The sequence below is a fragment of the Helicoverpa armigera genome, chromosome 30 (genome assembly GCF_030705265.1).
Source record: "Helicoverpa armigera isolate CAAS_96S chromosome 30, ASM3070526v1, whole genome shotgun sequence".
In the NCBI taxonomy this organism is placed as follows: Eukaryota; Metazoa; Arthropoda; class Insecta; order Lepidoptera; family Noctuidae; genus Helicoverpa; species Helicoverpa armigera.
Window position 1 is genome coordinate 1,407,822 of NC_087149.1, and position 14,064 is coordinate 1,421,885.

Below are 14,064 nucleotides of genomic sequence, written 5' to 3' on the forward strand. Positions count from 1 at the left end.
ACGTGAACACGAAGATTTATAATTTACAGATGCTGGTTTGAAAAAGAAAACGCCAAAAAGAATATATTACAACATTTATTTTCGTATTAGCGATTACACCTCGTTCAACATTTGAGCAATCAAAAAATATATTGCTTACACATTTCTTTCTCCACTCGTCCTTTGTAAAATCATACCGAATTTGATATTTCAAACTAAATATCACTACAATATTTCCTTTGGAATTTTATAATACTAACTGTTCCCAGCGACTTCACCCATATTTTATTTAGCTTTTATGCTAGTTTCACCCGCGTCCCGTGGGAACTACTGCCCGTACCGGGATAAAATATAGCCTATGTTACTCGGGAAGAGTGTAGCTTTCCAACAGTGGAAGGATTTTTCAAATCGGTTCATTAGTTTCGGAGTCTTTAGGCTACAAACTAAAAAATGTTTCCTCTTTATTAAATTAGTATAGATAAACTTGAAATAGGGTTATATGTATACTAATATCATAAAACTGAAGAGTTTGTTTATTTGAAAGCGCTAATGTCGGAAACTACTATAAAAATATTTCGTCTCATATCGCCCATTTATTGTGGGCCACCAGCTATTTTTTATCCAGGTGCGCAGAATAGTTACCACGGGACGCGGGTGAAACCGCTGGCGAAAGCATGTTTTTGATAAAAATGCTAGATAATCAGTCTATCTTCTTATGTTTAACAATATTTCATTCACTCATAGTAATTCTATACTCCATTTGAGTACTTAACTAAAAATAAATAATCTTCATAAAATGTATGTAAAAACTTATTTATATCGGGTGTGTCGTACCTAATTACATTAAATCCTATCGCATATACTTTATGATATTCTATGGCGAATTGTAAAAAAAATAACCTAATCCACTCAGTGGTTTGGCCACAGGAGCCATTTTTCGTTTTCATATTTTACAACATCATGTGTAAAGCAGAGATAAAGTTAGGAGTCTCGAATGCTTTGATCAGTTGACAGCTGTCAGTTTTCAAGGGAGAATTTCAGTTGTTTGTAATGTAATGACTGATTCTTATGGTGTTCTAATTCTCGCACATTTTTATTCTATTTACTTTGTTTTTTTCTTTGTGCTAATCGACATTTATTAGCCAGTATATTAACGTATTTAATTTAATGTGATTAGGTATGACACACGGGATATAAAATGCGGCAAAAAATCTATGTAAAAACAATAATGACAGTAACTTGACTCATTATTTTTAGCAGTAGCTTGTTTGTTTAATATGTATTTGTGTAAAAAATCCTAAGTAGGTATTAAGATTGTTTACTTTTAGTTAAGTTTCTACTCAAATAGACTTGCTTTTGTAATTAAAAAAAAAAACAGTAAAAAAATGTCTGACATTTGTGTCATAGTTTAGCAGCAAATATTAACAAAAAAAAAAGAATTTTAAGCCTATTGATCATCAACAATTTTAAATAATATAAAAAAAGCACTATACTATACTATAATTTAATAAATACAAAACAGTAGTCTACCTAAATCTGTCAAATGTCTTCAATAGATTATCTACCTTATCACAATATCATCTCCCGAGCCTTTTCCCAACTATGTTGGGGTCGGCTTCCAGTCTAACCAGATGTAGCAGAGTACCAGTGTGCCACAAGGAGCGACTGCCTATCTGACCTCCTCAACCCAGTTACCCGGGCAACCCGATACCCCTTGGTTAGACTGGCGTCAGACTTACTGGCTTCAATCTTATCACAATAGTGGAAGGCTAATGTTCGATTGGTAACATTTGACAGATTTGGGTAAGTTGACCCCGTGGCGTTTGTACAAAAATCGTCTATTTCTACTCGAAAAATCTTCGTTCTGAATTTTTTACTTGCAAAATATCAAGTTGTCCTATTCCTATAATAGTAAAAAATAAATAAAAAAATGCAAATTTTCTATAAAAACGGTCTTATGGCTGTAAGCGACTACTCTAAGAGTTAGGCAAGTCTGATTTAAAAAAACTAGCCTATTAAAAAATCAAGATATTTTGCAAATAAAAAATTCAGTAACAAGAATATTTTTGATCAATCAAAAATGCTGATTTTAAGGTTCCGTACAGAGCCTTTTCCCAACTATGTTGGGGTCGGCTTCCAGTCTAACCGAATGCAGCTGAGTACCAGTGTGCCACAGGGAGCGACTGTCTATCTGACCTCCTTAACCCAGTTACCCCGGGCAACCCGATACCAAAAAATTAGGACCCCATTACTAAGACTTCGCTGTCCGTCTGTCAACAGGCTTTATCTCATGAACCGTGATAGTTAGAGAGTTGAAATTTTCACAGATGATGTATTTCTGTTGCCGCTATAACAACAAATACTGAAAACTAGAATATAGTAAATATTTTGGGGCCTCGCATATAACATACATGATTTTTTAGATTTTATAGGTACGGAACCCTTCTCACTTGACTGTAATTTTTATTGAAAATCTATATAAACCCACATTTAAGTATAAAATTAATAAAAAAACTACTATTCATTTCATAAGTTGTAATAAATAACCAGCTTAGAAAAAGTTCACAATTCTATCACATATCCTTGATTTTCAATACCGGGGTTTATTTTCACATAAAAGTGTTATGGCCAGTTTCACCGGTCACTGATAAAGTCTCTGATAGCCTATCAGGCACTTATCTGACAGATAAAATAAAACTTTTCCTTTCACAGCTCGGTTAGCAATATCTGGCAGAAATAAGCAGCCTTATCTGGCAGATACCATTATCTATCAGATAACTAACTGACACTATCAGTATCCAGTGAAACCGAGCTTAGAGCCTCATTAGGACGCCAATGGCGACGTCATCGGCTACGTATCCAAGCATTAAAATGTATGGAACCGAACTCACTTGGCGACTGTTTGGCAACGTCACCAAATTGGAAGCGTGGCCACGAGCTACAGTTCTCTACGTGGCTTCTGGATACTCTGGCAGCTTGGCGACGATGTCACGGTTGCCACTATAATGTACACGGTAAGTCGCCAGTGTAGTCGCCAGTCAGCGTGCGATTTCTTTAGCGACGACTTAAACAATTGATTGTCGAGACGCCACGCCGCGTACATGGTGACACTCACATATAATTTATAACATGTTTGGACTTTAAAAGAGACTATGACCCTTGAGTTTGTTTCGGCGTTTCTTCTCAGGGATCAGTCAATTAGGAAATGCCGACCTCAGCGTTCTTAAAATGACGTGCAAAAGTGATGTAATGTCCAACTTGCAAATAAACGATTTCATTTCATGGCCACTCGACTGGGCGACCATTGGATGCCAAAAGTAGCCAGGCCTGAGTCGCCATGGCGTCTCAATGAAGCAGAGCTCTTATCGTTAATTTTCATATTTTTTCTATTTAAACTAAAAACCTTTTAACTTTGAAATATTGAAAGTTCACAATATCAAATTCGGTATGCACCCTCGACTACGCTCGTCGCGCGACTCCGCCCGGGGCGGTAATAGAGTCCAAAATCACTGAATTTATTTATGTATATAAACTATTCGCCTTTTAGTCTTTTACTGATTTCCTCTTGTTGTAACTCACGCCATTCCTTTTTGGGTTTCATTCGTTTTAATTGTCCGTCCCTGGGAAAGAGAGAATACATTTTAGTAAAGGAACAGATTTTGATTAATTTAGGGTAATATAGGGGACCAAGTTGGTTTTCTTAAGGTAGAATTCCGTGGGTCGCGCGCGACTGTCGCGAGCCTCGGCAGCGGCGCCATACATTTTCATAGGTTGACTATTGTCGCGCGCGGCCGACGACTGTCGTAAGCCGCGCGCAGCTGTCGTAGCCGCGATCCACGGAATTCTACCTTTAAAGTAACTTTGATTCCTTTGACTGTATAAATGTTGACCGTAACTTAAAGGGATTTCACTCCTTAGTAAAGGAACCTTATATCTTATCATTAGAAACAATATTCAAGGAACAACTAAGGAACTGGGCTAGATACGAAGGACCACTGTCCCTTCTAAGGGATATATCATCAAATGAACCCCATTAAAAACCAAATTCTTTAAAAAGAACACTATTCCTTTTCACGAAAACCTCACCGCATGAAGCCCCTCTTCAAGGAACTTAATTCCTAAACATAGGAACTTTGTTACTTAAAAAGGAACACAGCTCCTTTTGTTAGTAAACACACCACCTGAGACCCCTAATCAAACAACAAAATGATTCAACAAGAAATACCATCCTTTAACAAAGGAATAAAGTTCCATACATAGCAGACAAAATCACCAAATAAAATCCCACTTAAAAAAACGAAATTCCCTAAAGAAGGGACACTATCCCCAAAAAGGGACATTCCTCCCAAAACTCACCATATAAGGTCCACAAGACCACCTCTCCTGGCAATAACAGCTTTGACCCTATTAGCGAAGTGAACATACTTCCTCTTGCCGAAAACCCCCAACAAAGAGACACTTTCCCCAAAAATAGGACTAGTATCCAGGACAGTGACCCCCAAAAAGGGACATTGTACCCCAAAAAGGGACATTACTCTAAAACTCACCACATAAGGTCCACGAGGCCCCCTCGCCTCGCGATAACAGCTTTGACCCTGTTAGCGAAGTCCACGGCGCTCTCGTCGGCGGCGCGAGTCATGGCGGGCAGGTACCACACGTCGCAGACGATGGCCCATGACGTCATCATGTTGAGGAGATAGTGCAGCATGCCGTAGCGGGAGCTGTTCCAGAAGGCGTCGCCGAAACGGGGGTCGTATCTAGAGGGAATAAGTATTATAAAGTTTCTTCACCGACTTCCCAAAAAGGAGGAGGTAAATTACAAAAGAATAATTAAAAATATAATCCATTAGACAGACTAGTACACCTACACCGATGTTTTAAAAAATATGAATGCTAGAATTGATAAGCAAAAAAATAAATAAATAATAAGTTTCACAAAGCTTACCTACAATGTTGAAATATTACTATAAAAACATAAAGGTTTATTTAGGTCAACAATATGAGGTACTCTGACTCCTAAACTAGGTATTCTATATCTAAGTTATTATATAAGTTGTATACTGATGTAACTTAGAAGTCAGTGATTCTCCGTAAAAAAAAACATGGTCATTATTTTACTGTTAAGGAGCTAGACTATACCCGAGTAACACATAGGCTTTATTTTGTTTAAACCGGTCGACTGTCTCTTCATGATAAGACATGCTAAATTAGTGGGGGACCCACTGCTGTCATTTGAACATCTTTGGCAGTCGTTACATGTAGTCAGAAGCCAGAAAGTCTGACAACCAGTCTTACCACCAAGAAGTATTGAGTCACCCATAACTGGGTTGGTTAAGATCAGACAGGCAGTCGCTCCTTGTGGCACACTGGTACTCAGCTGCATCCCGTTAGACTGGAAGCCGACCCCAACATATGGCGTCCACGGCGGTTGTTCTCATATAAGGAGATCAGCCGGCAGCGCAGGACATATTATAGTGCACGAGCATTAGCTTGGACACAGGTGCACTCACTATTCCTTCACTCTCATAGCGCGATGGGGCGACAATCCGACACGACTGGAGAGAGATCAGGTCCCAACATACTAGGGAAAAGGCTAAGCAGATGATAACTTACTTGATAGCGACAGGGTATATAGTGCCACCGACTTCAAAACTGCCCTTTTTGAACTGCATGACTGAAGTATTATTGATACAGGTGCCTTCAGGGAAGATAAGGATCGGTGGGTTGTCGGCCACCGATATGTGTTCTTTTAACCTGAAAATTAAAAAATAGTTAAAATCTACTTCAATAATGTACTTACAACCTCATAAGTCTGGCAAATGCTAAAAACTGCATTAAAATCGGTTCAGCGAAACGTCAGATAGTCGTGCACAAAAGTGATGTCGGTTAAAGATAGGCTATTCTGGTTTTGGTGAGCTTTTCACTAGCGGATAGCTTACTAAGCTCCATTTGGTTAGGTATTTAACTAAAAATCAACAATCTTCATATGAATTTTAACCTACTTGAAAGGAAAGAGGTACTCAGTTTGAGCTGTATATAGGTAAATCATCGTACCGATTTTGATGCGGTTTTCAACAAGGTATACCTCACCTAGGAGATGTTTTTTAAATAAGTATCGGTGTTATTTAAAAAAAAAAAACCTTTTATTCAAAATAAAATGCGGCTCAAAATTTTTACTAATTTGACCAACTTGTGTCATGAAAATAGGCACCTGTATGTAGTTCTGATGACAATACAATAATATGGTACTGTCGAACTGATCTGATGATGGAGCCAGAAGATATGAACTGGAACTTCATGATGGAACATCGTATCATAGCTGTGTTTGGCCTTGTTAGAAAAGACTTGTAATGATTTTTACGTGCTTACATAGAATTTTTTGTAGAAAGTTCCTTACCTCCTAGCGACCGCATGCCTGTCTTTAACTTCTGATCTCTCAAACCATATATGGGGCGAAGCCCTAGCCAGCGCCCTCTGTAGGATTCCTAGAAAACCATTGTGTCTTTGACCGATCTGAAAATTTCATAAAATCTTATCATTTACTGCAAAATTGTAGGTACTTCTCGCACATGGATAAAAAATAACCTAAGTATATAACTGATGTACATTAAAGGTGTATTTGTTGCAAAGTTGTTTTTGCGAGAAAGAGCAAAAAGCATACACACACGCAAACTTTTCTTGACGTTTATCATATGACTAGCTATTCCCTGCGGTTCCATCCATGTCTTGAGGGGACTATTTCCCGTACCTTTAATTAAAATCGGATCTTTCGCATTAACAACATTATTAAAAATATGAGTTTTAAGTCACATTGTTACAGCCAGGATTCGAACCTCAGCAAGCATAATTTTAATCCAAATATTTGAATAAATCAGTAATAAACATACAACGTTAAAAATATATGTTATTCCCGGTTGTAAGTCAGGCTTTATTATATTTCCCATCATGCATTTATTTATTCTATGTTCATTCACAACCCAACATTTCAACATATAGGACATTTCACAAACATAAAATTTTAGCCCTTAAATTTCCCTCGAAGGAAATTATATCATGCACCCATAAGTACTTAGCTTCCAAGACAATGTGTATTTACACACACACAACTTTGGCACATCCGCTTTCGTAGATATAACAACTATGCCATGGAATTTTTAAGGGAGTGTCCATTAATTATGTCACATATTCTTTTCTATATCAAGAGCTTGTGGCTAAGTCGAACCCGGGTGGATCGATCGACCATAGGTCTATCTTGTCATGACTAGTTCCTCCGTGTTTTGGAAGGCACGATAAATTGATGGGTCTCCACTATCATTTGAACATCTTTGACAGCCAGAAAGTCTGACAATCTTACCAGTATCAGGTAACTGGATTGAGAAGGTCAGACAGCCAGTCGTTCCATGTAAAACAATGGTACCTAGCTACATCCCTTTAGACTAGAAGCCGACCCCAACATAGTTGGGAGAACGCTCCAATATAGTTAGGAGCAGGCTAGACTCCAAAGCCCTTTAACAAAGTTTCAACTACCGAAATTCTTCATAGTTCTATACTTTTCACATAAAAAGCTAAACAAAAAAAAAACTCACCAACGAATAACAATTATCGCACATTAGCACCAAAGCATCAATAGGGCTCGTATGATTGGCCACACAAATACCATTCTTCGGCTTATAATCCGTATCGTGGTACGTTATAACGGCCGATATGCATCGCGATAGAAAGTTAAAACACATAACTGATATTGCGTAGTTGACTCGCTGTTTCGTTCTGCCGTCGGGTAATGTTCCTATGCATGCTGTGCAGGCGACAAGCCACCAGACCTATGAAGCGTAGTTAATGGTAGTACCCCAATGTGGTTTGAAGGCTATTTTGCGAGCGTTAAAATTTTTTGATTGAATTATGTTATAGAATCGGGCGTTCATCACCATCATCATCATCTCAGGCATAGGACGTCCACTGCTGAACATAGGCCTCCCCCTTAGATCTCCACAGATACCTGTTGGAGGCGACCTGCATCCAGCGTCGACGGCGACCGACATAAGGTCGTCTGTCCACCTTGTTGGTGGACGTCCTACGCTGCGCTTGCTATCGGGCGTTATTTTAAATCAATGATATAAAATTTTAGGAATGTTTTAAGCCCATTTTCATCGATTACGTAGACGTCCGTTTTTTCTTAAAACAACTGTTAACTTTGTAAATGGTTTAAAGAAAATCGGATGTCGGTATGTAATATGTTTCAAATCAATTCAAAATTATTAACGCTTGCAAAATATACTTTTGGGACAAAACACAAATGATTTCACATAACATTTTATATATAAAAATGTACCTTATGTAGAGTTACTTTCAAAAGAATTTGAATTCTATGACAAACTACATCAGGTACATTTCAATTCATATTCATAAAATTATAAATAATGAACTTATAATATAAACATTATATAATAGAGAAGGACAGAAACAAATGAAGGCACAGAAAATAAGTATCTTAAAAATAAATAAAAGACAGTACAAGAAACATAAAAAAGCAAAAAGTTCCAACAGCCATTTTGTTAAAATGCACCTTAAAAAATAAATTTTCGTATCACCCGCGTCCCGTGGGAACTATTGCCCGTTCCGGGATAAAATATAGCCTATGTCACTCGGGAAGAGTGTAGCTTTCCAACAGTGAAAGAATTTTTCAAATCGGTTCAGCAGTTTTGCCAAGTTATAAATAAGCACTATTTTTGTCAGTCAGGCCTGTTACTTCAAGCATATATTTTTTCATCCACATTTCAGATCAGAACATTCTAACTTTCAGACAAGATAAACCACCGCAAATGCAGACGAAACACCCAATATAAACCCCCGACTCCCCTTTTTCCAAGTCGGTTTTTACTACTGAGATTGGAATTTTTCGATTTAAAATGACTTTTTTTAAATTTTTAAGTGGTCAATTTTGTTGATATATTGACTCAAATACTGGAATTTCTGCTATTGGCTATTTCACTCAATTCCAATCAGACCCACCTAACACATATACACCCCCCAAAATGCAGACGAAACACCCAACTTCCCTTTTATCAAGTCGGTTAACCTAACGGTCGCTTAGTTCTGATCAGACCCTCCCAACTTGGAAACAACACATATAGGTACTCCCCAAAATGCAGACGAAACACCCAACTATAACCCTGAACCTCCCTTATTCAAAGTCGGTAAAACCTACCAAAGAGAAACATGTCTTAATGCTGAGAACGCCGACATCTATGGGACTGGTATGGTTAGCTACGCAGAAGCCGTTGGCTTTAGGCTTGAACTGCTGGTTGTGGAACCTCGCGTGGACCGAAAGGCCTCGGATCAGCACTCTGATGCTTATCTTTTAAGAAATGCATTGATTTTTTTTGAAAAAAGAGGGGGGGAGGCCACTTTGACAATATATTGACTATAATACTGGGATTTTTGATCCACTTCCGACCAAACCATTGAAATTTTTCGAAAAGGGGATTTTGACAATATGTAGATTAAAATACTGGGATTTTTGTTATTGGCTATTTGACCCAACCACAATAACACATATACACCTCCCAAAATGCAGACGAAACACACAACCTCCCTTTTTTGAAGTCAGTTAAAAATCTCCGAATTCTGTTTAGAACTACCCATCTTTCAGGCATCACATATAGAACCCCAAAATGCAGACGAAACACCCAACTTTAACCTCGAACCTCCTTATTTTCAAGTCGGTAAAACCTACCAAAGAGAAACATGTCTTAATGCTGAGAACGCCGACATCTATGGGACTGGTATGGTTAGCTACGCAGAAGCCGTTGGCTTTAGGCTTGAACTGCTGGTTGTGGAACCTCGCGTGGACCGAAAGGCCTCGGATCAGCACTCTGATACTTATCTTCTAGAACACGCATTGAAATTTTTCGAAAATGGGGGAGGGGGGAGTAATTTTGACAATGTGTAGATTACAATACGGGGATTTTTCCTAGGAAATCCATTGTAATTTTCGAAAGGGGGGGGGGGGCTATTTTGACAATATGTAGATTAAAGTACTGGATTTTTGTTATGGGCTACTTGACCCAATCCCAACAACATATATACACCTCCCAAATGCAGACGAAACACCCAACCTCCCTTTTTTGAAGTCAGTTAAAAATCTCCGAATTCTGTTTGGAACTACCCATCTTTCTGACAACACACATATACCCCCAAAATGCAGACGAAACACCCAACCCTCCTTTTACAAAGTCGGTAAAACCTACCAAAGAGAAACATGTCTTAATGCTGAGAACACCGACATCTATGGGACTGGTATGGTTAGCTACGCAGAAGCCGTTGGCTTTAGGCTTGAACTGCTGGTTGTGGAACCTCGCGTGGACCGAAAGGCCTCGGATCAGCACTCTGATGCTGGTTTTGTATGAAATACGGCCGAGTTTGTTGCGTAGACGTGCGAATGGTATCATGCTCACTATCCATGTTGATAGCACCATTACCAGGACCTGGTATTAGAATTTTGAAAATCTGTGTAAGTAGGTACTTTTATTGGGGGGGAAATCTTGAAGTTTTTTTGAAATACTGGAATTTTTCTTTTTGAAAATTCTTTTTTTGTTTTTTTTTTTGAAATTTTTCGATATGTACTGATTAAAATACTGTATTTTTATTGGCTATTTGACTGTTTTAATATGCATAAGAACAACAATGGAAATTGAAATATCTAAATTAAATGTGTTAGTTAAGAGAGCTTTCAAAAGGCCTTTTTTAGACGACCCGAAAAAAAAACTGAATTTAAAAAATCCTAAATAGTAAGTTGTCAAATGGCCAATTATGTCACAAAAATATTAAAGTCTATATTTGAATAATATTATTTTTGCTGTCTACAAGGCTTGCGGAAAAAAAGGAAAATTAGTAGCAAATAACACAATACATAATTAGAAAATAGAAAAAAAGGAAATGAAAGAGATTACAAAGAAGGTTAGTCACTAAGAAAAACAAAAAAATAATAAAACAAATTTTGATATTAACAAAAATATTCAGACCCAAGTTCACGGACAACATAAACGTCCGTTTTTCTTAAAACAACTGTTTACTTTGTAAAAACGTAAACATTCATATCAAATTCTGACCAACAACGGAACAACGGTATTTTCTCTTGCAAACTGACAGCTGTCAACTGCACAAGATATTCAGCACCTACCCCTATGAATAGTTGTTTTAAGAAAACTGTTGTTGTCATTGAACTTGGGGTCTAAAAATTAATACTATGTAGAAAATAAAGAAATATAATATGTAGAAGGAAGAAAAAATATATACTTAGCTGAAAGCAATAAATTATTCAAGATTTTTAGGAACTTTTAATTAAATAAATAGTGATTTCAACTAAATAATATGAAACTTATAGAAAATATATAAACTATAAAACTTACACAAATATTTTAATTTTGGAAGTTTTTGAAACCATACTAAAATACATAAGTATCTTATTTATTATACAAAATAAATGTTTATATTTTTTTAATAAAACAGTCTTGAGAAATTACTAACTTAAAATTACAAAATTTAAAGTGCTATTTCACCAACCTATAACAAATAATTTTCTTACATCACTCTAAAAACTTATCTCTGAGATAAAAAATTATGCATTTCACCACATATGGATAAATATTAATAAGAATTAATGATAATTATAATTCAAATTGTAAGATTATTAGCTTATCTAAAGGATTTAAATGATAAGTTGGTGAAATAGGATTTTCAAAACCAGGTGCATCAAAATATATAAAACTTTTAAAATTGCAACCGTGTTTCGGAAGGCACGATAAACTGTGGGTCCCGGCTGTCATTTGAACATCTTTGACAGTCGTTACGGTTAGTCAGAAGCTAGAAAGTCTGACAATCATTCTTACATGGGGTTTTGGGTTGCCCAGGTAACTGGGTTGAGGAGGTCAGATAGGGCAGTCGCTCCTTGTGGCACACTGGTACTCAGCTGCATCCAGTTAGACTGGAAGCCAACCCCAACATAGTTGGGAAAAGACCCGAGAGATGATGTATTTTAAATATAAACAATCGTTTATTATGTATCTGATTTTAGTAATTTTTTTACGTAAATAATAGTGCATAAAACTATAGTATATTACATATTTAGATTTCTTTGATGCATCTGGTAGTGAAAGCCTATGGATTAAGACTATAAATAAATTAATATATAAGACTTATATACTAAATAATCATTGAAATAAAACTCACCCCAATAACAAATATCATTATCCTGAGAGGTAATAGAAACATGTATCGGACTACGAAACCCATCGCCCATATTATTGTTAATCTCCATGTTAAGAACTCGTATTGTCTGCAAAAACAGAAAACTTAAAGTTAATTAATCATTTTTTTATACAAGAAAAGATCATAGGTTTCATAAAGGAAATATTATGAAAAGAGCCATTATTTTTATATGAAAGAATCTTTTAATCCAAAGGGAAAATTTTGATAAATTTTGTCAATAGCTTCTAAAAGAGGTTTCAAAACGAGCCGAGGGAACTACTTCCCGTACATGGATATGTAGATTACAGCCTTGCTTGATAAATGGGCTCTCTAACACTGAAAGAATGTATGACCATGGGGACATATGGGACCAGTAGTTCTTATGATGAGAGCGTCCAATCAAACTCTATAGCTTATCGTTTCGGGTACCAGTCTTACCAAGAGATACCTGGCTACCCGGGTAACTGGGTTGAGGAGGTCAGATAGGCAGTCGCTCCTTGTGGCACACTGGTACTCAGCTGCATCCAGTTACACTTGAACCCGACGCCAACATAGTTGGAAAAAGGATTTCACCATTTTTTTCATTGGCTGATAAAAAACGTGAAAGAAAACATCTTGAGGAAACCTGGACCATAAAGTCTGAAATCACCACACTGAGCAAGCGTGGTGATTAATGCTCAATCCTTCTCCGTGTGAGAAGAGGCCGCAGCCCAGCAGTGGGACGATAAAAAGGCTGTAACGAGTCACCGTATTTTGAATCTCTTACCTATTAGTCCTAGTGAGGAGGTTCCAGCTCCTCAACTCTTCAGCCTCGAAGACTGAAGTCACCTGGTCTTCTATGATAGACTCCATGCCTGCCTTCACAAGGTCCAGGCAATTGGATAGGTGGAACTCCATATTATTCTGGAAGGTAAGAGAAAATAGACTGTTAAAGTAGGTAATAACTTTAATATGCTGTATTGGTTTTGTTAAGATAAGAAATTGAATTGCTTTTGTCTATAAAAACCGCACCCAAACAGGTTCATCCGTTTAAGCGGTACGGTGCCACAGTCAGATACTCATAGCGGTCTTTTCAAAACCTCTATTTACGCGTTAGAGTTTAAAAATCTCTTTCAATATAAATGGACTTCAGTTCAGGTTTTCAGTATTTGTCGTTATAGCGGTAGCAGTAATAGATCTCTTGTGAAAATTTCGACCATCTATAAAAGATGATGATGATGTCCGTCTAGACGTTTCCGTCGACCGCGACACCCTGGTATATACTGGAATTTGGTTTCGTTCATATGACTCAAATTTTTGTATTCAGCTCTTAGTGACAGGGTCGAGTATTTCCCTTTTCTTTTTGAACTCTAAAAATTCTCCCATATTCCTTCTGGAGCCCTTTGAATCCTACCCAAAAGAGTCTCTATGGAGTTTCTTGCCGGCTCTTCCACAACAGACCAACTTTTTGGAACCGGGCTACAAGTGTGACGTTTCATAGGAGCCTGCAAAGGCGTATTTGGAATAAAAACATTTGACTTTGACTACTGACACCCTTTTAAATCCTGCAGTCTAACCTTTAGCCCATCCGATAAGAATTTCTACACTCGGTCACTGGCATCTAGCACAGTACAGTCTAGATATCAAATGTACTGATAATCACGGCGCTCCGAAACAATACATTATTGATAAGAGGAAGTATATAAATAATTCTGTAAGTAGCTGTTTCCAAGTTGATTGTGTTAGAGATAAAGTATGGTGTATTGAGTGCAGAAAGAAAATTTAATTTACAGACGTAAGATATGTGGGGTATTCCCAAAAAATACTACAACTATAGAGATATAATATACACACAACGAT

General features: G+C 37.2%; 1 protein-coding gene across 5 annotated transcripts in view; it reads right to left on the bottom strand.

Moving 5' to 3' along the window:
• Positions 1-59: 59 nt before the first annotated feature.
• Positions 60-14,064, bottom strand: part of LOC110380539 (glycerol-3-phosphate acyltransferase 4) — a 32,293-nt gene continuing 18,288 nt past the window's right edge. For 2 of the 5 annotated variants that reach the window (XM_049848174.2, XM_049848176.2), the window contains 7 exons: positions 12,992-13,128; positions 12,208-12,313; positions 7,566-7,799; positions 6,377-6,492; positions 5,593-5,733; positions 4,527-4,736; positions 60-3,599 (listed from right to left, as the gene is read on the bottom strand). In XM_049848174.2, coding sequence (XP_049704131.2) covers positions 3,512-3,599; positions 4,527-4,736; positions 5,593-5,733; positions 6,377-6,492; positions 7,566-7,799; positions 12,208-12,313; positions 12,992-13,128 — 1,032 coding nt within the window. In that variant the 3' untranslated portion in view covers positions 60-3,511. Of the gene's footprint in view, positions 3,600-4,526; positions 4,737-5,592; positions 5,734-6,376; positions 6,493-7,565; positions 7,800-10,226; positions 10,464-12,207; positions 12,314-12,991; positions 13,129-14,064 lie in introns of all 5 variants that reach the window. The other 3 variants (XM_064043081.1, XM_064043080.1, XM_064043082.1) reach the window with 2 other exon arrangements.